Source organism: Notolepis coatsorum (genome assembly GCF_963971535.1).
Source record: "Notolepis coatsorum genome assembly, chromosome: 2".
In the NCBI taxonomy this organism is placed as follows: Eukaryota; Metazoa; Chordata; class Actinopteri; order Aulopiformes; family Paralepididae; genus Notolepis; species Notolepis coatsorum.
In genome coordinates, this window is record NC_140166.1 from 209,476,183 (window position 1) to 209,502,420 (window position 26,238).

Genomic DNA, 26,238 nt, shown 5'->3' on the forward strand with positions numbered 1-26,238 from the left:
AGAAATCTGCACAAACAAACTGCTACTTTCCCCAAATACCAAACAACAAACACCCCCCAAGAACAAATCACGTGCTAACTCCCCAACACTGGCATACAAATAATTAGGATACAAACAAATTCTAGCCAACAGGCTACAAATACTAGCTGCAAACCTCCGGTCACAGACACTAGTCCAAAGAAGCAGCCTAATCACCTTTCCTAATTAGCCCTTCTATACAAGACAGAGCTCAAACAAATTGTCCCAACAGGAACTCTACCACAAATGCCAGCCAAATTACAAACTCCAAATGCTAGAAAAATGATCAAGCACAAATACCAATTCAACCACACTAGGCCAAATTACAATCAAATCAATGTCTAAGTGCTACAAAAGGTCCTCCAAACGGCTTGAGCCCCCATATATGACGAACCAGAGGTTATCATATAAAGGAAGTCAACACATGAGAGTTCAATTTAACAAAGATGATTTATTTAATCCTATCTAAAAACAATAATTGATTAAACAACAAAAGCATAATGACATAAACAAATAGGTATGTATCAGAATGGATAAGGATCCCAAGATGGTTCACATGGTGGCTGATACAACCTGTGGTGTCTGAAGTGGGAAAGCAGATGGGAGAAGCAGACAGAAGGGTTAGACAAGGGAAACATATATACTGTGTGTGCAGGCAGCTCTCTGGACTGCACAGGTGATTCAAATTGGGGTAACGACCTACCCCCTCCACCCTGCTCTTTGAGTCAGAAGACTCCCCATTTGCAAGTAGAGTGGGGGTCATCACAGTTACCATACAATATACTATGAATGAATGAATGAATGAACGAATGAATGAATGAATGAATGAATGAATGAATGAAAACTTTATTTAACAGATTGCAGAATGGGTACAATACAGTACGGCTCAATACACACAATTGTTAAGGGGATGCAGACCAGAGAAAGACGTTTGTCTTGTTTACATCAGGGTCCCCCATTTTCAATTCATATTGACATTTATGACATACACAACATACATGACATTTATGGCATAGGGACATACAGGTATTTAGTACTGATACATTTGTGACATAAACGGTATTCAAATATACAGTACTGTTACCCATAGATCCTGACAGAGTATATACATATGATGGGGAGGGGACTGTACATTAGGAGGGGGTGGGTGGGTGGGAGAGAAATATACATACGGTGGGGAGGAGACTGTACATTTGGAGGGGGTGGGTGGGTGGGAGAGAAATATACATACGGCTGGGAGAGGATATATTATACATGCGGTGGGGAGGAGATTGTCTATTAGGAGGGGGTGGGGGGTTTGGACATTTACGGTGGCCAGTTTCGAATTGCAGCCTCCTGTAGGTGCTCTTTAAGATCGGTTTTGAATGTGGGTAGGGATTCACATTCCTTTACAGCTTTGGATAGGGCGTTCCACATTGATGTGGCATAATTGCTAAACGTGTTTAGTCCCTTGTTTGAGCCAAATCTGGGTTTAACATGATTTGTTGAGCTTCCTCTGGTGTTGTGATCGTGGTATTCACTGACCTTTGGGAAGTATTTTGACATGTACATGGGTACCTTAGTCATATAGTGTATCTTGTAGACCAGGCCCATTGCAAGTTGCTGTACTCTGTTGTCTACTCTAAGCCATCCTAGGTTGTCAAAGTGGGCAGGGGTGAGGTGGGTTCTAGGGGTAAGGTCATGTAGTAGTCTGACCAGTTTGTTTTGTGATGTTTGTAATCTTTTTTAGCGCCTTTGAGGTGCTTTGGTACCATGAGGTGCAAGCATAGTCGTAATACCCTTGAATGAGTGCTCCTGCCAGAGTCTTCAGGGTATTCTTGTTTACCAGAGAGGAGATCCGGTACAAGAATCTAGTTTGTTGATTGACTTTTTTTATTACATTGGATGCCATTTCGTCACAGGAAATATTTGCCTCTAGGATGGAACCCAGGTAGGTAATTTCATCTTTCCTTGTGACAATATTGTCACCCACTGTAACTGAGAAGCCGTCTGTCTTGCTGAGTTTGTTATTTGAACCGAAGAGAATGGACTCTGTTTTGCCCATGTGTAATGATAGTTTGTTATCAGCGAGCCATATAATGATTTTGCCTAGTTCCGAGCTGAGGGTTTTTTCAACCTGCAGCTTGTTCTTGTCAGAGACCAGCAGGGCTGAGTCGTCCGCAAACAGGAACAAGTTGCAGTCACAGGCTGACGACATATAATTTGCATAAATTAGGATATAATACAATACAACAATATAATAATATACAATATACTATACAGTGCAAAGCAGAAATGGGATGAGGTACAATTTAGGTACAATTTACAGTAAGGTGTAATGAGGTATGGGTTGTAGTGCAAATTCTTTACCAATAAATATAAAGTGTGTTTAGGTGTTCTAAAGTGGATAAAGTGGGTGCTGCAGTGAGTTGTTTGTTTAAAGTGAGTGTGTGCGTGTGGATGTGTGTGCTGTGAGTGCATTTGATGGTGGTTACATAGTGTTATTGTTCGTTGAGCATCCTGATGGCCTGGGGATAGAAGCTTCTTCTGAGTCTCTCCGTGCTTGCCATGAGACTCTGGTATCGCTTGCCTATTAAATCAAGTTGATGCTTTGAAGGCACAACAATTGCATTTCCAATGAATATTAGGTTAAAAAATACATTTGCTGGATTTACTTCCTTTAATCTAATGTTAATTTGATAATATCAGTTAAAGGAAAACTCCAACATTTTGGGAAATTAGCTTATTTAACATCTTCCCTGGAGTTAGACAAGAAGATACATACCTTTTTTGTCTCTCTGCATGCATTAGGCTTAGGGAACGCCCGCACCGTTAGCGTAGCTTAGCTTCATCACTGGAAGTGGGTCAGACCTTTACCCTGAAGTTCCCTACAGTCACAAAATACACTCCAAATACAACTCCAAAACGTTCCTGTAAACATGTTGTGACCTGTGTATTTACCACGTGGAGAAATAAAAAGTTATTGAATTCGACATTTAAATGTATGGATACCATGAATGTGGTACGTTTTAAGGGGCTAGCGTTACACAATAAATGAGTTATAATAATACCACGAGTGTGGATTCACTCGCCCAAACCCTGTAGCCGTGCATCGCAGTCATGAAAGGGGCTAACTAGGTCGATAGTCCAGCAACGTTGTGACTGTCCTATTCATCAATCTCACAATATTCGCTAACGTTAGACAGATGGAATACTGCCTTCCATCTAAAAACATAAATGAAAACTTACCACAGTCATGGTATCCATAAACTTCAATTGGTTCGGATCCTTTGAATGAAATGAAAATGTAAACAAACACTGGCCTCACGTTAGAAAGTAGCACTGGTGACGTGAAATCACTGAGCCCAGAGAGGAGTGGTTAGGCAAAAAATTGTTCAGAGTATATTTGCTTAGAAAACGTAAATGTTGAATTCAATTATTTTTTATTTCTCCACGTGGTAAATACACAGGTCACAACATGTTTACAGGAACGTTTTGGAGTTGTATTTGGAGTGTATTTCGTGACTGTAGGGGACTGTAGGGAACTTCAGGGTAAAGGTCTGACCCACTTCCAGTGATGAAGCTAAGCTACGCTAATGGTGCAGGCGTTCCCTAAGCCTAATGCATGCAGAGAGACAAAAAAGGTATGTATCTTCTTGTCTAACTCCAGGGAAGATGTTAAATAAGCTAATCTCCCAAAATGTTGGAGTTTTCCTTTAAACAAATTAAAGAATAACGTCTGGTATAAACCATGCCCAGTTCCAGTGTTCTATTTGAATACAGATACAGATCATTTTGATGGTTTAACAGAATAGAATATAATAGAATAGAAATACTTTTATTATCCCGTGGGAAATTTGACACTGCAAATCGCTCAACATTTAAACATTTAGACAGGACAGGTCACGAATTAGAATAATAACACAAATCAAATCAAGTTGCCTAGGATAAGAGCAGAGTAAAATAGAATAAAAATGGAATAAAATATACAGTAAATAAATACAGTAAAAATATACTGAGCATGGGGGAAGGGGGGGTACAGGTAGTAAAAACAACACAAGCAGTGTAAACAAATTGGTCAATATAATTAACTATCTAACTAACTGAAATATATATTCACAGTATTCACAGTGTCACATAAGGTGCAGTATGCATCAGGTAGTGTTATTGTCCTCCTTGGGTTCCTATTAGTCCTAGGTCAATGTCTGGCAGCAGTCGCTGCCCCCTGTTGTGGAGCCTGGAGGCCGCTAGTCACTAATAGATACAGATAATATCGTCTCTGTATACCCCTAGTACTGACTCAGTATCAGATAATTATACACAACTGAAGTATAGCTGTACTGACCATAATTATACACAGCTGAAGTATAGCTGTACTGACCCAGTAGACGATAATTATAAACAAATGAAGTATAGCTGTACTGACCCAGTAGAAGGTAATTATAAACAAATGAAGTATAGCTGTACTGACCCAGTAGAAGGTAATTATACACAACTGAAGTATAGCTGTACTGACCCAGTAGAAGGTAATTATATTATACACGCTGGTGGTTCTTCATCTGACGGTTAAATTAGAACAAACTTGTCATCATATAAAATAATCATAATAAAATACATACAGAACTGTAGTCCTCTCTGTCATAATGATCTTGTTCCTCCTTCCCAGGTCTTTGCTGTGTTTTAATGATCCCTCTGATTGATTATTGATTATTCTACCCCATCTTTTCCTCGCAGGTCCCAGTGCTCCCAGTTGCCCCGACACACCAAGTTAGTTTTCGTTCCTCCTGTGTTTTTATTATTCCAGTCGATCCGACACATCACTGCCTCTTCTTTTACACACATTATCACCCCCCTCTTCTCTTTCTGTCTTCATATTCTCTTTGTTCATTTTACACCAGCACACCATTAGAGATTCACAACGTGTCATGATTAGAGCTTCACACTGTCTTATCATTAGAGCTTCACACTGTCATCATTAGAGCTTCACATCGTCTCATCAATAGAGCTTCACATCATCTCATCATTAGAGCTTCACACTGTCATCATTAGAGCTTCACACTGTCATCATTAGAGCTTCACATCGTCTCATCATTAGAGCTTCACACTGTCATCATTAGAGCTTCACATCGTCTCATCATTAGAGCTTCACACTGTCATCATTAGAGCTTCACACCATCATCATTAGAGCTTCACACTGTCATCATTAGAGCTTCACACTGTCATCATTAGAGCTTCACATCATCTCATCATTAGAGCTTCACACTGTCATCATTAGAGCTTCACATCATCTCATCATTAGAGCTTCACACTGTCATCATTAGAGCTTCACACTGTCATCATTAGAGCTTCACACTGTCATCATTAGAGCTTCACACTGTCATCATTAGAGCTTCACACCATCATCATTAGAGCTTCACACTCTCATCATTAGAGCTTCACATCGTCTCATCATTAGAGCTTCACACTCATCATTAGAGCTTCACATCGTCTCATCATTAGAGCTTCACACCATCATCATTAGAGCTTCACACTGTCATCATTATAGCTTCACACCATCATCATTAGAGCTTCACACTGTCATCATTAGAGCTTCACACTGTCATCATTAGAGCTTCACATCGTCTCATCATTAGAGCTTCACATCATCTCATCATTAGAGTTTCACACTGTCATCATTAGAGCTTCACATCATCTCATCATTAGAGCTTCACATCATCATCATTAGAGCTTCACACTGTCATCATTAGAGCTTCACACCATCTCATCATTAGAGCTTCACACCATCTCATCATTAGAGCTTCATATTGTCTCATCATTAGAGCTTCACATCGTCTCATCATTAGAGCTTCACATCATCTCATCATTAGAGCTTCACATCATCTCATCATTAGAGTTTCACACTGTCATCATTAGAGCTTCACATCATCTCATCATTAGAGCTTCACATCATCATCATTAGAGCTTCACATCATCATCATTAGAGCTTCACACTGTCATCATTAGAGCTTCACACCATCTCATCATTAGAGCTTCACACTGGCATCATTAGAGCTTCACACCATCTCATCATTAGAGCTTCACATCATCTCATCATTAGAGCTTCACACTGTCATCATTAGAGCTTCACACTGTCATCATTAGAGCTTCACACTCCCATCATTAGAGCTTCACACTGTCATCATTAGAGCTTCACATCATCTCATCATTAGAGCTTCACACTGTCATCATTAGAGCTTCACATCATCTCATCATTAGAGCTTCACACTGTCATCATTAGAGCTTCACACCATCATCATTAGAGCTTCACACCATCATCATTAGAGCTTCACACTGTCATCATTAGAGCTTCAAACTGTCATCATTAGAGCTTCACACTGTCATCATTAGAGCTTCACATCGTCTCATCATTAGAGCTTCACATCGTCTCATCATTAGAGCTTCACATCATCTCATCATTAGAGCTTCACAGCATCTCATCATTAGAGCTTCACATGATCTCATCATTAGAGCTTCACAGCATCTCATCATTAGAGCTTCACATGATCTCATCATTAGAGCTTCACATCGTCTCATCATTAGAGCTTCACATCATCTGATCATTAGAGCTTCACACTGTCATCATTAGAGCTTCACATCATCTCATCATTAGAGCTTCACACTGTCATCATTAGAGCTCACACTAAGGTGTTCTGAGATCAGCTAACAGTATTTCTCTCAGCAGACTGCATTGGCAGTACAGAGTTTAGAGTTCAACAGAGTTTTGGGGTAGGTTGAGTCGGGGATGCAGGGCTCGCTGTAGCAAGGTCGTTGTCTGGTGTTGTGGGGGATGCCAATTCTTTGCATTTTCCCACACAAATTGCATAATCCATGTTGGGGGTTAACCGTTTTTCCCCAGATCTGTTTCTGAAAAGGCCTCTGTGCTGAAAATGTTCCCTCTTTCCTTCAATCCAATTCACTTGAGCTCAACAACACAACAATAGTTCTCACAGCAGCAGTGAAAGTGAACTACACTCGACACAGGTGCTTCACTCTCAGCTGTCAGACCAGACAATGGAGGAGAACTGCCCTGATAAAATAAAAAACTGGGTGGGCCCACCAGTGTCTCTTGCAGATAATGCTTCTTGTAATTTGGTTTACGCTTGGTCTCATGCAAAAAAGTTACTATCATCACTTTGCCATAGTTCGCAACCTCTCTTCTCCTTTCATTCTGGGGATGGATTTCATGATAAGAGCCTCAATCACTCTCCATATCCCCTTGAGGACTGTGATTATGGATGATAGGCCATGTCTCCCAGTTGATGATGAGGATGACTGTGCAGCTGTTCCATACACGGAGTCTGAAACCATCTTGTGCCTTGACGTAGTAACGTCTGCCCTTCACACAAAGGTTGTCGAAGCCGACCTTGATGGATACCAGAAAGGGCTATTGATGGATCTCCTAACTCCCTTTGGAGACATACTTGATTGCCTAGGCCGCACTTCTCTGGATGAACATGCCATCGATACAGAGGATGCAAGGCCCATTCACCTCCCTCCTTAGTGCACATGTCCAACAAAGAAAACATTTATTGAGGATGAGATACAGTAAATGCTGCAAGACGACATCATCAAGCCATCGTCAGGCCCGCGGGCTGCTCCAGTCGTGATGGTAAACAGCTCCTCTAAGGATCCAAGGTCTTGACTTCAGGGGACTGAACCAAGTCACAGAAGGATGTCTAGTGCCAGATGCTCTCTCCCAAAACCCCCTGTCTCCTGCTGATGACACTCCCATAGATCTCCTCCCTGAGCATGCTGTCATAGGCAGTTTTGATCTTCGTGCACTACCCCCGGTTCTACTGGCAGAACGGCAACATGTGAGAGCTTCACCTGGACGACCCTCAAACAGGCAAACTGCTCAGGAGTCTTGAAGGGAACCTACGACCTGGGTCAGAGGACAACCAACCCCTCAATATGCTGTTCATGATGGTCTACTACCATGACCCCAGAGCAAAATACGGGTTACATTTAAAGCAACTCACGCTTTATGCCCCGACATTGATACGTGGCTCTCTACTACTATCATGACCATCCCACTGCAGGACACCTGGGTGTCACAAAGACGCTAGCAAGCCTTCGGCTCAGGTTTTTCTGGCCTAAGATGGCATACGATGTCAAACGATATGTCACTTCCTGCTCAGTTTGTCAACTCACCAAGCCCAGTCAGAGAAAACCAGTAGGCCTCATGGTCCCCATTCTACCTCAAAAGCCTTGGGAAAATACCGGAGTGGATTCTGTTGGTCCGCTGCCTACATGGAAATGCCTACATCCTAGTCTTTGTGGATTACTTCTCTAAGTGGATAGAAGTGTGTGAGTGAGTTCTTCGAACGTGTCATATCAACACTTGGATCTTAGCACATACTCACCACAGCCTACAACCCACAAACGAATGCAACTGAGCATGTAAAAAGGGAGGCGACAGTGGCTCGGGAGGTAGAGCAGTCGTCTGGTAATCCAGGAGGTTCCCGGTTCGGTTGCTTGGTTGCCTTCGCTATCGGTGTGTGAATGTGTGAGTGAATGAATAAAATGTGAGGAACAAATTGTAAAGCACTTTGGATAAACCATTTACCATTTAGGGAGCGAGGAGAGAAAGAGAGAAGGGGAGAGAGGAGGGGGAGTGGCGGCTAGGCCAGAGGCGACAGGACAAGAGAGTGAGGCAAAGAGAGTGAGCGGATGAGAGAAGATGGCAGTTCCGTATAACTCCAGACAAAGAGGCATAATGTAGATCCTGATTGGTGACGTCCCCTGAAGTCGATGCACTCATGGTGATTGGTCCGAGCAGGGGGGGGGGGGGGCACACATGCAGGCAGAATCAGGCCGTATGCCCATTTTAAGGTAATGTTTGTACTGTGAACACAATGTAAATAATTTGGCCATAGGATGTATAAGATTACATCCTAACAGACAGCTTTTCTTTGGTCTATGTATGGGTATGTGAAAAGTGTTTCAAGTAATGTCTTTCCTCAGCTGTGTACGGCTGGGGTCAGCTTCTGTTTAACCGGGGGGAATATGTAACAGTCACAAATGTGCCGATTGTAGGGCGGCTAGGTGGCGCAGTGGGCAAGGCACTCGCAACCAACGCAGGAGATGTTGGGTTCGAGCCCAGCTCTCTGCGTTGCTACCAGCTTGGCTGGCCGTTCATACTAATACAATCGGCAGTATTAGGGGGTGGGAAGCTGGTGGGTGGGGATCGGACGTTGTGGACAGCGACTCCTACAGGTCGGTTGGTGCGCCTGCACAGTAGAATCAGGAAGCGACGGGGGCGGCGTGTCCCTCCCACGCAGACCCTCGCCGCTGAGAGATCGCGCTGTGCAGGTGAAAAGATGCGACGGCTGCCTCCTCGAGTACCGGAGGGGACACGTGATGCAAGGCTTCGTCCACATTGCAGCCGGCTTGTGGGAGGCATGGCCAACAGCGTTCGAGACAGGGGAGGGTAGAATTGGACAATACGAAATTGGTGAAGGGAGAAAAATAGGAAATGGGGAGAAAAAGTAGATAATAAAAAATAAAAAATTTATTTTTGTATTATTATTTAGTTGCAGTGCCATGTTTGGTCACTAAGTGGCACTCCATTGTTTGTACCTGATGTAGCAGTTTAATTTGATTTAACTTGAGCCAGCGACTCACTTCACTTCCTGTCCACCTGCCGTCTGGCAGCAGCGTTAACGTGTCTAGTTCTCTAGTAACGATGTGGCTAGTGTCTGTGAAAACTGTTTGTTGATATGTACATTGATTGAATGCCGTATGACCAGGCATCGTATGATCATAGGCCTAATTATAAGCTTTTGATAATAAATAGGTGTGCAGTAAATCCCAAAAGCGACAACGTCTGATTAGCTACTTGCTAAGCTATCCTGGTGCAGTTATTTCATGCTGACAAGTTGACATCACACAGCCAGACATGTTACACAAACAACGTGTTTCTAAATTACAGATGTGTTTCTAGATTACATACATCATTCTAGATTACAGACATGTTTGTAGATTACATATATCTTTCTAGATTACAGGCATGTTTCTAGATTACAGGCATGTTTCTTGATTACAGACATGTTTCTTGATTAGACATTTCTAGATTACATACACTTTCTAGACACTTTAGCAGTCAACACATCAAGTGGAAAGTTCCAGAAATGTGTAAGATGCTGTTTATGATGATTTATGTCCCCCTTATTGACCCCTCCCACTCGTCTGTTCTGCTGTGGGCTTCAGTAAACCAATCAGCATGCTTGCTCACACTCATTCACATCCCAACCAATCAGCATGTTTGCTCACACTCATTCACATCCCAGACGTGACCAGGCCATGATGTTACTGTAAGCTGAGCCCCATCACTTTCAAATAGCGCTGTGCCATATCATTCAATATGCATCTGCCTCACTGGTGTGTGTGTGTGTGTGTGTGTGTGTGTGTGTGTGTGTGTGTGTGTGTGTGTGTGTGTGTGTGTGTGTGTGTGTGTGTGTGTGTGTGTGTGTGTGTGTGTGTGTGTGTGTGTGTGTGTGTGTGTGTGTGTGTGTGTGTGTGTGTGTGTGTGTGTGTGTGTGTGTGTGTGTGTGTGTGTGTGTGTGTGTGTGTGTGTGTGTGTGTGTGTGTGTGTGTGTGTGTGTGCCCACGAGCGAGTACACGCATGTATATGCGTGGTATATGACTTAGCCTTTATCCAAGCTTGTGTGTGTGTGTTCATCTCTCCTCAGGGATGAGGGAGCACCCCCCTATTACGACCTGTGACCTTGCCCACCACGTTGAAACACTCAAGGCGAACGACAGCCTGCGCTTCTCACAGGAATATGAGGTAACCAGGATGTACATTTATGTTACATTTATTTAGGAACCAAATTCACTGCATATATATTCCTATAACAATATGATATATTATCCCTATAATGATATGATATACAGTATATCCCTATAACAATATGATATATATCCCTATAACAATATGATATATATCCTTATAACATTATCATATATATTCGTATAACAATATCATTTATATCCTATAACACTATCATATATATTCCTATAACACTATCATATATATTCCTATAATGATATTATATACTGTATATCCCTGTAACAGTATCATATATTCCTATAACAATATCATATACAGTATATTCCTATAACAATGCGTTAGATTCTGATCAATCAGCCAGTATCACGTCTTCGTCTGTTTGGCTTGTGTTATCATCTCTCCATCCACTGACCCTGCGTTGTGTTTTTATCTCTCCGACGTCTTCACATACTGGCTGATACAATCTTCGTCATTCCCCTTTAATGCAATCCCGTAACCATAATAATTCACCACCGTCGTAAGAATTCGACCCTTGACAGCGTAATACCTTTCTTGAAAGAGCGTTGTTTATTACATAAACAGAAGCCTCAGCTCAGATGTTATCAGATTGTATTGTCCTTGCTATCGTCAGTCCAATAGTGGCTCAGGCCTTGTCGTTAGCCAGAACCCTTCTCCCGTTAACCGAAGCTAATGATGATGTGGCATCCCCCCCCCCCCACCGGCGAGGGTGAGAGGGATGAGAGTCTCTGATGGTTTCTTCTCTTCTGTGTGGCTCGTATCTCAGTCGTTCTTAGTCTGCCCTTACCCGGAACCACTGTTGGATTTATATGATCTTCGTCATAGCAACGACGGCCTCACCCCTCTTCTGGTTGCCATGTGACGCGCTGTCTTTGACCACAGCTGTTTGACCCAGATCACTATAGCAACGGCAAAGTTGATCTTATTCCCCCTCTGTGGTTACACTGCTCTGTGTCGCCAGCACCGCTGTCGACACTGACCTTGATGCTGTGCCTATCAGTTTGTTTATGTGCCGATGGAATGCAGCATGCCCTGAGCTCTATCTCAGTCTGCTGCTAAATACAGTGATTCTCTCTCACCGCCCCCACCACCCTGCACATCCACCTCTCTGACCTAGCACCATTAGATGCTGTCATCTCCCCCCAATCTATACATCACATACATTGAAAAACACAGATATCTTTCAAATGTCATATATGTCCCTATTTGGTAAAGTCGTAAAGTCACATAATGAGCAAATAAATCAGTTTCCGACGACTTAGGCTAGCTGAATGTAGCCTAACAATATCATATACTGTCATTATATTTTATTCATAATATCAGAATCAGAACATTAACAACAACATTATCAGAATAACGTTTTTTGCTTACTACATTGCAGGCAGTGAAAGTTCTGCCTTGGTAAAATAAAAACAATCAATAAAAATAAGATACTGCTAAAGTATTTATGGATTCTATCCCATCTCCTCCCTTCCAACAATAATATTATTCCACTGCACTCACCTGTAAAAGCCAGTGAGGGATTAGAGCATGTTGACACCAACAAAGGGAGGAAATTTGCATTTAAAGTGGTAAATTTCTGAGCGGATAGAACAAGGACAGCTGGGTGCAGTGTTTACGCGCAGCATAGAGAGAGGAGGAGGTGCAGTTAGAGAGAGGCGGAGGTGCAGTTAGAGAGAGAGGAGGTGTAGTGTTTATACGCAGCATAGAGAGAGAGAGGAGGTGTAGTGTTTATACGCAGCATAGAGAGAGAGAGGAGGTGTAGTGTTTACACACAGCAGAGAGAGAGGAGGAGGTGTAGTGTTTACACACAGCAGAGAGAGAGGCGGAGGTGCAGTTAGAGAGAGAGGAGGTGTAGTGTTTATACGCAGCATAGCGAGAGAGAGGAGGTGTAGTGTTTACACACAGCAGAGAGAGAGGAGGAGGTGTAGTGTTTACACACAGCAGAGAGAGAGGAGGAGGTGTAGTGTTTACACACAGCATAGAGAGAGAGAGGAGGTGTAGTGTTTATGTAACTGGTCTAAAGGCCACCCTCTGTGTCGTCGTCGTGTAGTGGAAGTGATGACTCAAGTTGTGGCAATTCAGTGTTTTATTTCTCCTGGAAAGACATTCCACAGGCAAGAATAATATGGCATTATTGCTTGTCCACTAGGTGGCTCCAGTTCACAGGCCCTTTCAGCATTCCAGATAGTCTTAACATTTTGAATGATACATTGAAATATCACAATAATAATAAAATACACAATGAAATAATACAAATTAAATAATAAGACATCTCCAATTACCTGGAAAGACATTCCACAGGCAAGAATAATATGGCATTATTGCTTGTCCACTAGGTGGCTCCAGTTCACAGGCTGCAACGAGGGAAATCAATGTCAGGAAGAGGCCTACAACGCATTGCTCAGCCCATAACTACTAGTTGTCCACATGTGTCATACAAAAGATAGTCACCATAGTTAAACCCCATTACAAAAAGTGCAGAATTGTTCACATTAACACAGTTACCACTATATACAACTCCGGTTCATTGCCCGGCAACTTATTTACAATAGTGCGTTCTTTTAGACCTGATATATTTACAGACACTGAAAGCACGTCTTACCCCTTTCAGCATTCCAGATAGTCTGGCGCGAAAGGGGAAGTGCAAGGGGAAATACGTCACTTCGGCAGGAAGTGACGACGGCTTCAAAATAAAAGACTATTAGAGTAAAAATAATAATAAACAAATTAAAGTAATAACGTTAGGGAGGGATCTTTGTGGAATACAACATTAGTATATTCTATATACCTGCTACATTTACACACAGCAGAGAGAGAGGAGGAGGTGCAGTTAGAGAGAGAGGAGGTGCAGTTAGAGAGAGGAGGAGGTGTAATGTTTACACACAGCAGAGAGAGAGGAGGAGGTGCAGTTAGAGAGAGAGGAGGTGCAGTTAGAGAGAGGAGGAGGTGTAATGTTTACACACAGCAGAGAGAGAGAAGGAGGTGTAGTTAGAGAGAGGAGGAGGTGTAGTGTTTACACACAGCAGAGTGAGAGAGAGAGGAGGTGTAGTGTTTACACACAGCAGAGAGAGAGAGAGAGGAGGTGTAGTGTTTACACACAGCAGAGTGAGAGAGAGAGGAGGTGTAGTGTTTACACACAGCAGCGAGAGAGAGAGAGGAGGAGGTGTAGTGTTTACACACAGCAGAGTGAGAGAGAGAGGAGGTGTAGTGTTTACACACAGCAGCGAGAGAGAGAGAGGAGGAGGTGTAGTGTTTACACACAGCAGAGAGAGAGAGAGGAGGTGTAGTGTTTACACACAGCAGAGTGAGAGAGGAGGAGGTGTAGTGTTTACACACAGCAGAGTGAGAGAGAGAGGAGGTGTAGTGTTTACACACAGCAGCGAGAGAGAGAGAGGAGGAGGTGTAGTGTTTACACACAGCAGAGAGAGAGAGAGAGGAGGTGTAGTGTTTACACACAGCATAGAGAGAGAGGGAGGAGGTGTAGTGTTTACACACAGCAGAGAGAGAGAGGGAGGAGGTGTAGTGTTTACACACAGCATAGAGAGAGAGGGAGGAGGTGTAGTGTTTACACACAGCAGAGAGAGAGAGGGAGAGGAGGTGTAGTGTTTACACACAGCATAGAGAGAGAGGGAGGAGGTGTAGTGTTTACACACAGCGGAGAGAGAGAGAGAGGAGGTGTAGTGTTTACACACAGCGGAGAGAGAGAGGAGGAGGAGGAGGTGTAGTGTTTACACACAGCGGAGAGAGGAGGAGGAGGTGTAGTGTTTACACACAGCGGAGAGAGGAGGAGGAGGTGTAGTGTTTACACACAGCAGAGAGAGAGAGAGAGAGAGGAGGTGTAGTGTTTACACACAGCGGAGAGAGGAGGAGGAGGTGTAGTGTTTACACACAGCAGAGAGAGAGAGAGAGAGAGGAGGTGTAGTGTTTACACACAGCAGAGAGAGAGGAGGAGGTGTAGTGTTTACACACAGCGGAGAGAGAGAGAGGAGGAGGTGTAGTGTTTACACACAGCGGAGAGAGAGAGAGAGGAGGAGGTGTAGTGTTTACACACAGCAGAGAGAGAGAGAGAGAGAGAAGAGGTGTAGTGTTTACACACAGCGGAGAGAGGAGGAGGAGGAGGTGTAGTGTTTACACACAGCAGAGAGAGAGAGAGAGAGAGGAGGTGTAGTGTTTACACACAGCAGAGAGAGAGAGAGAGAGAGGAGGTGTAGTGTTTACACACAGCAGAGAGAGAGAGAGAGAGAGAGAGAGAGAGGAGGTGTAGTGTTTACACACAGCAGAGAGAGAGGAGGAGGAGGTGTAGTGTTTACACACAGCAGAGAGAGAGAGTGAGTGAGTGAGTGAGTGAGTGAGTGAGTGAGTGAGTGAGTGAGTGAGTGAGTGAGTGAGTGAGTGAGTGAGTGAGTGAGCGAGTGAGTGAGTGAGTGAGTGAGTGAGTGAGTGAGTGAGTGAGTGAGTGAGTGAGTGAGCAGGCAAGAGAGAGTGAGAGAGCTTAGTGAGACGAAGCAAGATGGAGAGAGAGAGAGCGATAGAGAGAGAGAGAGAGAGAGAGAGAGAGAGAGAGAGAGATAGAGAGAGAGAGAGAGAGAGAGAGAGAGAGAGAGAGAGGGGCAGGGCAGAGAGATATGAGCCAAGCAGACAGCATCTTGGTGCGCCTAGTTCAAGTTTCAAGTTTCTTTAATAGTTGTCATACAGAAGTACAGAATACTTTTATACAAAATGCTTCTTACTGTTACGCTCCAGAGACTGTGCTAGACAAGATAAGTATGAAATAAAATAACATAGTATAGCATGTAAATTAGAAGTAAAAAAATTAGGTCACAGTGTTCAGTATAGACATATGTACAATGTTCGATGCAGAATAGACGTAACTGAGTTACCATATAATATACAATATACTATGCAGTGTACTAATATACAATACTATATAGTGCAAGGCAGAAATGGGATGAGGTGCAATTTAGGTACAATTTACAGTAGGTGTACGAATTGTAGTGCAAATCCTTTATCAATAAATATAAAGTGTGTTTGTGTGATCTAAAGTGTGGAGAGTGGTTGCTGCAGTGTGTTGTTTGTTTAAGTGAGTGTGTGCGTGTGGGTGTGTGTGCTGTGTGCATTTGATGGTTGTTGCATAGTGTTTATTGTTCGTTTAGCAGCCTGATGGCCTGGGGATAGAAGCTTCTTCTGAGTCTTTCTGTGCTCGCCTTAAGACTCCGGTATCGCTTGCCTGACCGCAGCAGTTCAAAGAGGCAGTTGTTCGGGTGGCTGGAGTCCTTGATGATTCTCTTAGCCTTCCCCCTGCACCGCTTGTTGTAAATGTTCTGGAGGGTGGGAAGCCCCCCTCCAATTGTTCGTTCGGCTGAACGTGTGTTTGTATTTCTTTTTTTTTCCAGACTATGTTTAGATCAGTGCAGAGAGAAGGTCAATAATGAATAACCACTGACAGCATGTCATTATTCTGCTGGAGCAGGGCCTCTGTTCAGTGCCATCCATAACAAGAACGAAGATTAATCATGGATGTTGCACAGCTTCAGATGTAAATGTCAAAATCAATGTCAAATGTCAAAACCACAGTGAAACCACAAGTACATCCATGGTAAGGTTGGCAAGTTATCCAGCCACACTGTGTACAGTGCGTGACAGTGTCTGCAACATATCTAAATTCTGGAGGTGCACAAGAAACATATAGAGCAAAACAATTTTCTGTAAAAAAAATATATATATTCTGTCGAGCAACACTTTTCAAAAGTACCCTTAGCACCCACCACCACCACCACCTCCACCACCACCACCACCACCACCATCACCACCAAAACCACCACCACCACCACCAGCACCTTGCATGGTTGCCTCCGCCGTCTGTCTGTCTGTGTGTGAATGTGTGAGTGAATGGGTGAATGTGCGGAACAAAAATTGTAAAGCACTTTGGATAAAAGCACTATATAAAGGCAGCAGTAACAGCTCTCTTTAATTATCTTTCTCTCTCTCTCTGTCTCTCTATCTCTCTCTGTCCCTCTCTCTCTCTCTGTCCCTCTCGCTCTCTCTCTCTGTCCCTCTCTCTCTCTCTCTCTCTCTCTCTCTCTCTCTCTCTCTCTCTCTCTCTCTCTCTCTCTCTCTTTCTCTCTCTCTCCACCTCTGTTTGTTGCTGTCTCTTTCCCTCCAGTCCATAGATCCGGGCCAGCAGTTCACTTGGGAACATTCCAACATGGAGGTCAACAAGCCAAAAAATCGCTATGCAAACGTCATTGCCTACGACCACTCCAGGGTCATCCTCACACCTGTGGATGGTGAGAGAGAGAGAGAGAGAGAGAGAGAGAGAGAGAGAGAGAGAGAGAGAGAGAGAGAGAGAGAGAGAGAGAGAGAGAGAGAGAGAGAGAGAGAGAGAGAGAGAGAGAGAGAGAGAGAGAGAGAGAGAGAGAGAGAGAGAGAGAGAGAGAGAGAGAGAGAGAGAGAGAGAGAGACCGACCAATCCAGGACCAATCTGTCATGGCATCACGTATATCATAATGTTTTACATCATGTATATCATAATGTTTTACATCATGTATATCATAATGTTTTACATCACGTATATCATAATGTTTTACATCATGTATATCATAATGTTTTACATCACGTATATCATAATGTTTTACATCATGTATATCATAATGTTTTACATCAGGTATATATCATAATGTTTTACATCACATATATCATAATGTTTACATCACGTATATCATAATGTTTTACATCACGTATATCATAATGTTTTACATCAGGTATGTATCATAATGTTTTACATCACGTATATCATAATGTTTTACATCACGTATATCATAATGTTTTACATCATGTATATCATAATGTTTTACATCACGTATATCATAATGTTTTACATCATGTATATCATAATGTTTTACATCAGGTATATATCATAATGTTTTACATCACATATATCATAATGTTTACATCACGTATATCATAATGTTTTACATCACGTATATCATAATGTTTTACATCATGGATATCATAATGTTTTACATCACGTATATCATAATGTTTAACATCACGTATATCATGTTTTACATCACGTATATCATAATGTTTTACATCAGGTATATCATAATGTTTTACATCAGGTATATTACATCACATATATCATAATGTTTTACATCATGTATATTATAATGTTTTACATCACGTATATCATAATGTTTTACATCGCGTATATCATAATGTTTTACATCGCGTATATGTTTTACATCACGTATATCATAATGTTTTACATCACGTATATCATAATGTTTTACATCACGTATATATCATAATGATGATAAACTGTGATAAACCATGTTTATCTCCAACAGGATTGCCAGGCAGTGACTACATCAATGGCAACTACATAGACGGCTACAGGAAGCAGAACGCCTACATGGCCACACAGGGGCCTCTGCCAGAGACACTGAGTGACTTCTGGAGGATGATCTGGGAACAGAGGACCAGCACTATTGTCATGATGACCAGGTTGGAAGAAAAGTCACGGGTGAGGGATTTGAGCCGTATTTAACCAGGGAAATTGAGTAACAACACATTCTTATTTAACCCGGCTAGTTGACTATAAGAACACATTCTTATTTAACAGGGCTAGTAGATTAAGAACATAATATTCTTATGTAAAGGTAGAATCTGTAATGTCATCAGCGACCTTTAGGCAAAAGAGCCCTGCTTGGTATTGCACTTTGTTTACATTTCTTGTTTTGGTCTGATTTATGGGAGGATTTGGCCGGGAGGTGAAGTAAGTCCGTTTTGCTTAGATTCAGTTTGAGGTGATTGGTCGTCATCCAGGCTGAAATGTCTGACAGGCAGATTAGACTGTTCAGACCATTTTAACAGATTAGACTGTTCAGACCATATTAACAGATTAGACTGTTCAAACCATATTAACAGATTAGACTGTTCAGACCATATTAACAGTTATATTTCGTACTTGCATCGCGTCCCGCTCTTAAGCCATACCGAGATATACCTCATCTCATGTACCTATTGTACTCCATCAACGAATAAAACCAAAATACACCCCTCACCTGCCAGGCCCCGCCCCTAGTGGCGTGCTACATAGAACTGGGCATGGCCACCACTCACTCTTCCTCTATTTTCGTTTCCATCATAGCGGATGCAAGACGCCCTATGCAACTAGTTGATTTGAAAAGTTTAGATAATATTGATACTTACGGAGATTTGCTTACCCCTGGAATCTTCGGGGTATGTTCCAACGACACGTCGGGTCTATTCTGATGTTCCCTCGTCTTGTGGCAGCAGATCGAGGAACAGCGTGCGAGGTTCGCTATCGAGCCGGCTCGCACACAGGTGAGCCCTGTGTCATCAGGCATTGATGCTAGTGTTAGTAATGCTGGTTTGTTTTGTTACACAACCATGTTGTGTGTCGGCGCCAGGGGCGGGATGGTTTTGTGAACGTTCCACTGAAGTGGACGGGTTCGAAGCGATCCTGGAGCGTGCTGCTAAACACTAATGCTAACGCTAAATGCTAATGCTAATGCTAAATGCTAACACTACTGCTGAAATGCTGGGCACTGTTCTAATGTTCCCCGCCGTGGGATGTTGCCGCTTTTCCCTCCTCTTAAACCGGTTCATTGATGAAGGTCAGTCGGTAGCTAATGTGGGGGGTTTTGCTGAGTCCTATTTTTCCCTTTTACGGGTAAATGGGTTGACAACAGGGTGCAGGGCGGGTGTGCCGTGGCTAGGTAGCCTAACCAGGTAGCATCGATCCTGTGCCTTGGCGGGGCTGGACGGTGTCCCACCCGGGAGCCGATGCTTGAGAGCGAGTCGGCCCGGCGGGTGGCAGTAGAGCTATACTGCTGCAGGATGGAATTTAGCGGCGGCCAGTGTTGTGGCTCAGCTCACTGTTTTCTGTCCACATTAGCGTCGAACGCTATGCTATAGTGGGGCTACTGTTTTTGTTCTGTCTCTCTGCTACGGGAATGTCTGTCTATGCTACAATCTTCCCTCCTCTCAACCATTCATGCTGACGGTCAATCGGTGTCTACTGGGGGAGTAGTGCGGGGGGGCTTTGTTTACCTTCATGGGTAAATGGGCTGAGGTCTAGGGCTGGTGTGCTGTTGTGAATATTATGAATGAATGCGGGACTGGTTCTCTCTGGTCCGCCTCCCCTTAACGTTGTGTACATGGGCTTGCCCATTCTACAGTATGTTCGTGGTGTTAGTTCATTTATTCATTAACCCCTTCATGGTGCACACCACAGTGGAGGTTGCTGTTTACAACCACCACTGGTGCTCCGTGTTAGCATCAGTCCTTTGCTTTTGACATGTTGAAACAGTGCCCACGCCCGGCCGAGGCCATGAGGTGGGTCGGCCCGGCGAGTGGCTGGTGGGCTGCTAAAGCCTGTACCGCCACGGTATGGAATTGGCAGCGATTAGAACTGTGTTCAAATTGCTGTTTTTTCTATAAATAAATTGTGTCTGGTGGCGGGGCCTTGAGGGCCAGCCGACGTCGACACATCGCGCAAGGTTGTTGACGTTATTAGCTTTGACCCAGCCGCAAGCTATAACCGCTCAGGGCTCCCCTTTCCGCAGAGGATTTTGGTCTTCCGCTGGAGCGCGGGCGGTATTTGTCCTAGGCCCCACACCGCCTCACACCGCGCAGCCAGAAGAAGAGAGAGCACGGCCTCGTCAGCGGCGATGACGAGGCCCTCGACAGGCGGCCATGTTTTCCCCCGCCAGAGGTATCCTGGGCGTTGAATCGACAGGTGTCCACAAGGCCGACAGCCTTGCCGGCCGAGGGATCGGCCATGGTGGATGGGCTCGGCTTGGAATATACAAGCCGTCGCCGTCCTGCCGCGAGCAGCCCGCTCTCCGATCACTCCCTCCCCCAACACCAGCGGAAAAAGGGGGCTCTGATTGTTTCCTTTGGCTACTGCTCTACTGCTGGTGTGAACAGCCAGCAGTAGCCTGGCTCGTGAGAACAGCCAGGCTACTGCTCTACTGCTAGTGTGAACAGCCAGGCTACTGCTAGTGTGAACAGCCAGGCTACTGCTCTACTGCTGGTGTGAACAACCAGGCTACTGCTCTACTGCTAGTGTGAACAGCCAGGCTACTGCTAGTGTGAACAGCCAGGCTACTGCTAGTGTGAACAGCCAGGCTACTGCTCGCACAATAAATTACATTTGTCGTGCTTCAATGGTGCAGGTGTCTCCAGCGTAACCTGTCAACTCACTCAGTTAATAACTACAACACTGTCAACTCACTCAGTTAATAACTACACCACTGTCAACTCACTCAGTTAATAACTACAACACTGTCAACTCACTCAGTTAATAACTACAACACTGTCAACTCACTCAGTTAAGTATACACTACTGCTGATCTATTCTATCTTTAAGTATACACTACAGCTAACCTCTACTATCTTTAGGTTTACATGTTCCCTTCCTGCTGACTTCTAAGTCAGCTAAATTACAAAATGTAAATGTATACACTACAGCTAACCTCTACTATATTTAAGTATACATTACAGCTTATCTCTATTATATTTAAGTAGACACTACGGCATATCTCTACTATCTTTAAGTATACACTACAGCTTATCTATATTGTATACACTACAGCTAACCGCTACTATCTTTAAGTATACACTACAGCTTATCTATATTATATTTAAGTATACACTACTGCTAACCTCTGCTATCTTTAAGTATACACTACTGCTATGTACTTGTATGATTCTTCATCTCAAGGATTAATTTGTCTCCTCTTAAACGTTACTATTGTATACGCAAAGGTCTTAAAACTTCCAGCATATTTCATAGTGAGCTTATAATTTCATCCCAGCAGTCATTAATTTGAAAGGGTAGATGTTTAAACCAGCAGATGTCTTTGTTTTGTAATGCAGCTCTAAAGGGAGACAGGATGGGAGCCCTGTGGCATTCATGTTCCCATAACAGCTGACATGAGGGGACATGATCACACCCCCTTCAGTGCGACCACCTGCCAAATCTCTTCCACTGAGCCACCAGTACACAACAACCGAGTATTATTAATGTCACAGTCTGGCTTAACCACGTGGAAACATTCCCAGACATTCGAGGTTGAGTAGTGTCTTATATAATATATCATATATATATATATATATCATATTCACAATCCAAGTGATTTTGATTAACTTCACAACTGCAAATACATGGGCTGTCATGCAAAACGATTCTAAACAAACTTGTATGGTTCTTCAGTGCAAGAGTTCATGTCTACTGACCAAAGCAAACAGTACATGCTGGACTGCTGTGGTAGTGGTAGTGATGGTGATGATGCTTACCTCAGGGCCAGGGGAAGGTGGTATATTCATTGCTTACCTCAGGGCCAGGGGAAGGTGGTCTATTGCTTACCTCAGGGCCAGGGGAAGGTGGTCTATTGCTTACCTCAGGGCCAGGGGAAGGTGGTCTATTGCTTACCTCAGGGCCAGGGGAAGGTGGTCTATTGCTTACCTCAGGGCCAGGGGAAGGTGGTCTATTGAGTGGAAGAGGAGGCACCAGAGAGAGGAGTGGAGTGGAAGATACTGTAGATGTCAAGGGCACTTCAGTGGCTGGTATTGAGGGACGGGAGAGCGTTATTCATTTACTGCCATGCCCAGATTTTTCCTGCCAGTCCGGGGGATCGAACCTGCAACCTTCTGGTCACAAGCCCTCTTCTCTAACCTATAGGCCAGTTATTGTACTGTATCTACTGTCTTTATGTCTTGATAACTTAAGGGTGCGTGTGTGCCTGTGCGTGTGTGTGTGTGTGTGTGTGTGTGTGTGTGTGTGTGTGTGTGTGTGTGTGTGCATGTGCATGTGCGTGTGTGTGTGTGTGTACAGGTGAAGTGTGACCAGTATTGGCCCAGTCGAGGTACAGAGACGTATGGGATGATCCAGGTGACCATGTTGGACACGGTGGAGCTCGCTACCTACAGCGTCCGCACCTTCACCCTCTATAAGGTGACAAATAAAGTGTGTGTGTGTGTGTGTGTGTGTGTGTGTGTGTGTGTGTGTGTGTGTGTGTGTGTGTGTGTGTGTGTGTGTGTGTGTGTGTGTGTGTGTGTGTGTGTGTGTGTGTGTGTGTGTGTGTGTGTGTGTGTGTAGTGGGGGGGGCAGGGGGGATGTCGTGTGTAGTTGGGGGGATGTTGTACTACAGTACCTACCTGTGTTTGAATATGTGGACATGCTAGTTTGAGTCCATTTCTGTTCCAAAATGGTCGTCCCCACAACAACAACAATCAGGGTATTGCCCAACCTGAAACCATAGATCAAATCACCGCTTCTTCCAAACAAGTCGAGTCAAAGTTCCTTTATTGATCCCCCTGGGGACAGTCAGCTGTCACAGCAGCGTGGGGTAGTGCGGATTGGAGGTACAGGTAGGAAAAAAAGATGATAATATAAATAGTAATAATAATAAAGTAGAACATAGTATAGAATAATAGTAGGACAGTGGTATATTCTATCAATAATAATAATAATAATAATAATGGTATACATGGTATATGTAGTGGTATATATAGTAATAATAGTATATGCAGTGTATGTAGTAGCACACTGCACCAGAGTGTTTAGTAAGATGTAATGGGAATATAAGGAGACAATATAGACACGACTAAGTAGTATTTTTATATTGGACCTTTAAATGAAAACACAAGGCCACCTCCCTACCGGATGAGCTGAACAACTTTTACGCCTGGTCGAGGGTTAACCACACCAACCGCCCATCGGAAGCCCTGGGTCTCTTCTTTCAAAAGACTGCACACACGTATGCCAGCTTCCTTTATTCCGTCTAATTCATCAGGTTTCCTGGAGATATTTATCAACTCGTAATTTCGCTAATAACGTTTAAAATCTGATCTAACACTGATGCTGTATTGTATTGTATCAAATGGCTGATGAAATAAAAGCTCATTGTACTGTAGTATCGTCCAGCCGTTGTCTTAATACCGAAAACCAGGAGGCTCATGTTACACAAGACCTAGTGTGACTTCTGCAGAAGGCATTGTGGTAGAACAGCTAAACTCTCTAAGGAACTGTATGTAGGCCAATGGACAATGTTGGAAATTAATCCCCCCAAAATACTTCCTGTTGCCTGATGTGAACCATATTTACACACGCTCATCACTGTGCTCTTGTGACTTTCTGCACCCATATACAGGCTGATCAGCCCTGTAGTATGAGAGATATACACACACTGACGTGACTGATATTTTGTCTCCCTGGTGGACATGATATCACTAACAGTCGGCCACCGACCTGTGACTTTATCGCTGTCCCTGCTACTGATTTGCACATAATACTGATTTGCTTTTTTTTTTTGTCCACTTTTTCTCCTCTTTTTTTCCTCTTTTTCTCCCATCCCAATTTAGCCGTGCCAATTCTCCCCTCCCCTGTCTTGAACGTTGCTCGCATGTGCCCCCCACTGGCCGGTTGTAGGGAGGATAGAAGCCCATCGCATGTCCCCTCCGATACACGTGTAGGCAGCCAGTCGCATCTTTTCACCCGCCAGCGCGGACTCTCATTTGGCGAGGAGTAACGTGTGGGAGGCTCACACTTCCCCCCGCCATTTTCCTGTCTCTGCTGTGCAGGCGCCCCAACCGACCACCTACCACCCATCGACTCCCCTCCCGCTGACTCTGCCAATTGAGTTAGTATGACGGCCGGCCCAAGCCGGAGGCAACGCCGACAGCCGGATTCGATACCGGTGTCTCGTGCGTTGGTGACGAGCGCAATGTCCGCTGCGCCACCTAGCCGCCCTTACTGATTTGCTATTTGAAAATTGTTTTGTTATTGCTGTGCTGCTAATGTTTTAATCTTACACTGTTTTTATTGCGTCTTTTGTACTACTGTGTGTTGATGCTCCTGCGAGGCAGAGGAGCCCAGAAACAGCTCCTCTATACTGTAAATGAAAGGGATGTGACAAATAACCTTGAAACAGCTCCTCTATACTGTAAATGAAAGGGATGTGACAAATAACCTTGAAACAGCTCCTCTATACTGTAAATGAAAGGGATGTGACAAATAATCTTGAAACAGCTCCTCTATACTGTAAATGAAAGGGATGTGACAAATAATCTTGAAACAGCTCCTCTATACTGTAAATGAAAGGGATGTGACAAATAATCTTGAAACAGCTCCTCTATACTGTAAATGAAAGGCATGTGACGAATAACCTTGAAACACATGTGTAAGCCTGTGCATTTTGTGAGCAATATGAATGTCCAAATACAAAAAATGCACTCAACAATGCACACTGATTACACTAAAGGGAGGTAGGATTGTCCACAATTGAATGGCAAATGTATGATTAAGATTAAAATACCACCATATACAGTAGGAATGTTGCTACAAGGCCAGAGATATACAGTATACACAATCATAAGGAACTAACATGAATCCCCACTAGTCGTTCCTTTCGCCAAGCATTAATAGAGCTTTATTGCTGAAATAGAACGGCTCCAGTGAGAAGCGAGAGGTGCGACAGTTCCAGTTCATGGCCTGGCCAGACCATGGAGTGCCTGAGTACCCCACCCCCACCTTGGCCTTCCTGCGGCGGGTCAAGGCCTGCAACCCCCCAGACGCGGGTCCCATGGTGGTCCACTGCAGGTAAACTCCAACTCACATGAATACATCAAAAACACACATAACCAATCATTCAATCAATCAATCAATCAATCAATCACTGTCTGCATGCGTGGTGAAATGGATACGTTGGTGTTTTCTTCCCCGTTGACATTTCCTTAAAGGAAAACACTAACATTATGGCAAATTATTTTGCCATCCTCTCCAGAGTCAAACAAGAAAACAGATACCAATTAAATGGCTGCTTTTTTATATAGTGCTTTTATCCAAAGCGCTTTACAATTTGTTACTCACATTTTACCCATTCACACACCGACGGCAACCATGCAAGGTGCCAACCTGCTCATCGGGAGCAATTAGGGGTTAAGTGTCTTGCTCAAGGACACATCGGCACGCTGCCCGGGAGGAGCGGGAATCAAACGGGGAACCTCCGGATTGCCAGACGACTGCTCTACCTCTCGAGCCACTGTCGCCCCGATACTCCGGGAGAGGTGTTTTTGGTCAACAACTAGGCTAGTTGTCTAGCTTGCAGCTGGATCGCTTTCTACTGAACGCACAGAGAGGAAAGGTGTATCTATCTTCTTGTCTGACTCTGGAGAAGACGGTGAGCATTTCCCATAATGCTGGTGTGTTCCTTTAACAATAAGAGGTGTTTTCTAACATTGGCTTGTGGGTGTCTGCAGCTGAAAAGGTAAAGTCAATGATTTAGCAACAGAGCGGGATCGGGGTGGTAGGTCCTGAGAGGTCTTGGAGTGGGGGGTGAGTTTAGGGGAAGTTGTGT

At 43.8% G+C, this 26,238-nt stretch overlaps 1 protein-coding gene across 1 annotated transcript in view; it reads left to right on the plus strand.

Annotated features, from left to right (window-relative positions):
* The window catches only part of ptprfa (protein tyrosine phosphatase receptor type Fa), a gene marked incomplete at its 3' end in the record, with an annotated part of 262,786 nt that extends 237,301 nt beyond the window's left edge, over positions 1–25,485 (plus strand). The window contains exons 21-26 of the mRNA XM_084308488.1: positions 4,732–4,764; positions 10,728–10,825; positions 17,013–17,136; positions 18,199–18,374; positions 22,716–22,835; positions 25,327–25,485. Coding sequence (XP_084164614.1) covers positions 4,732–4,764; positions 10,728–10,825; positions 17,013–17,136; positions 18,199–18,374; positions 22,716–22,835; positions 25,327–25,485 — 710 coding nt within the window. The remainder of the gene's footprint in view (positions 1–4,731; positions 4,765–10,727; positions 10,826–17,012; positions 17,137–18,198; positions 18,375–22,715; positions 22,836–25,326) is intronic.
* Between the last annotated feature and the right edge of the window lie 753 nt (positions 25,486–26,238).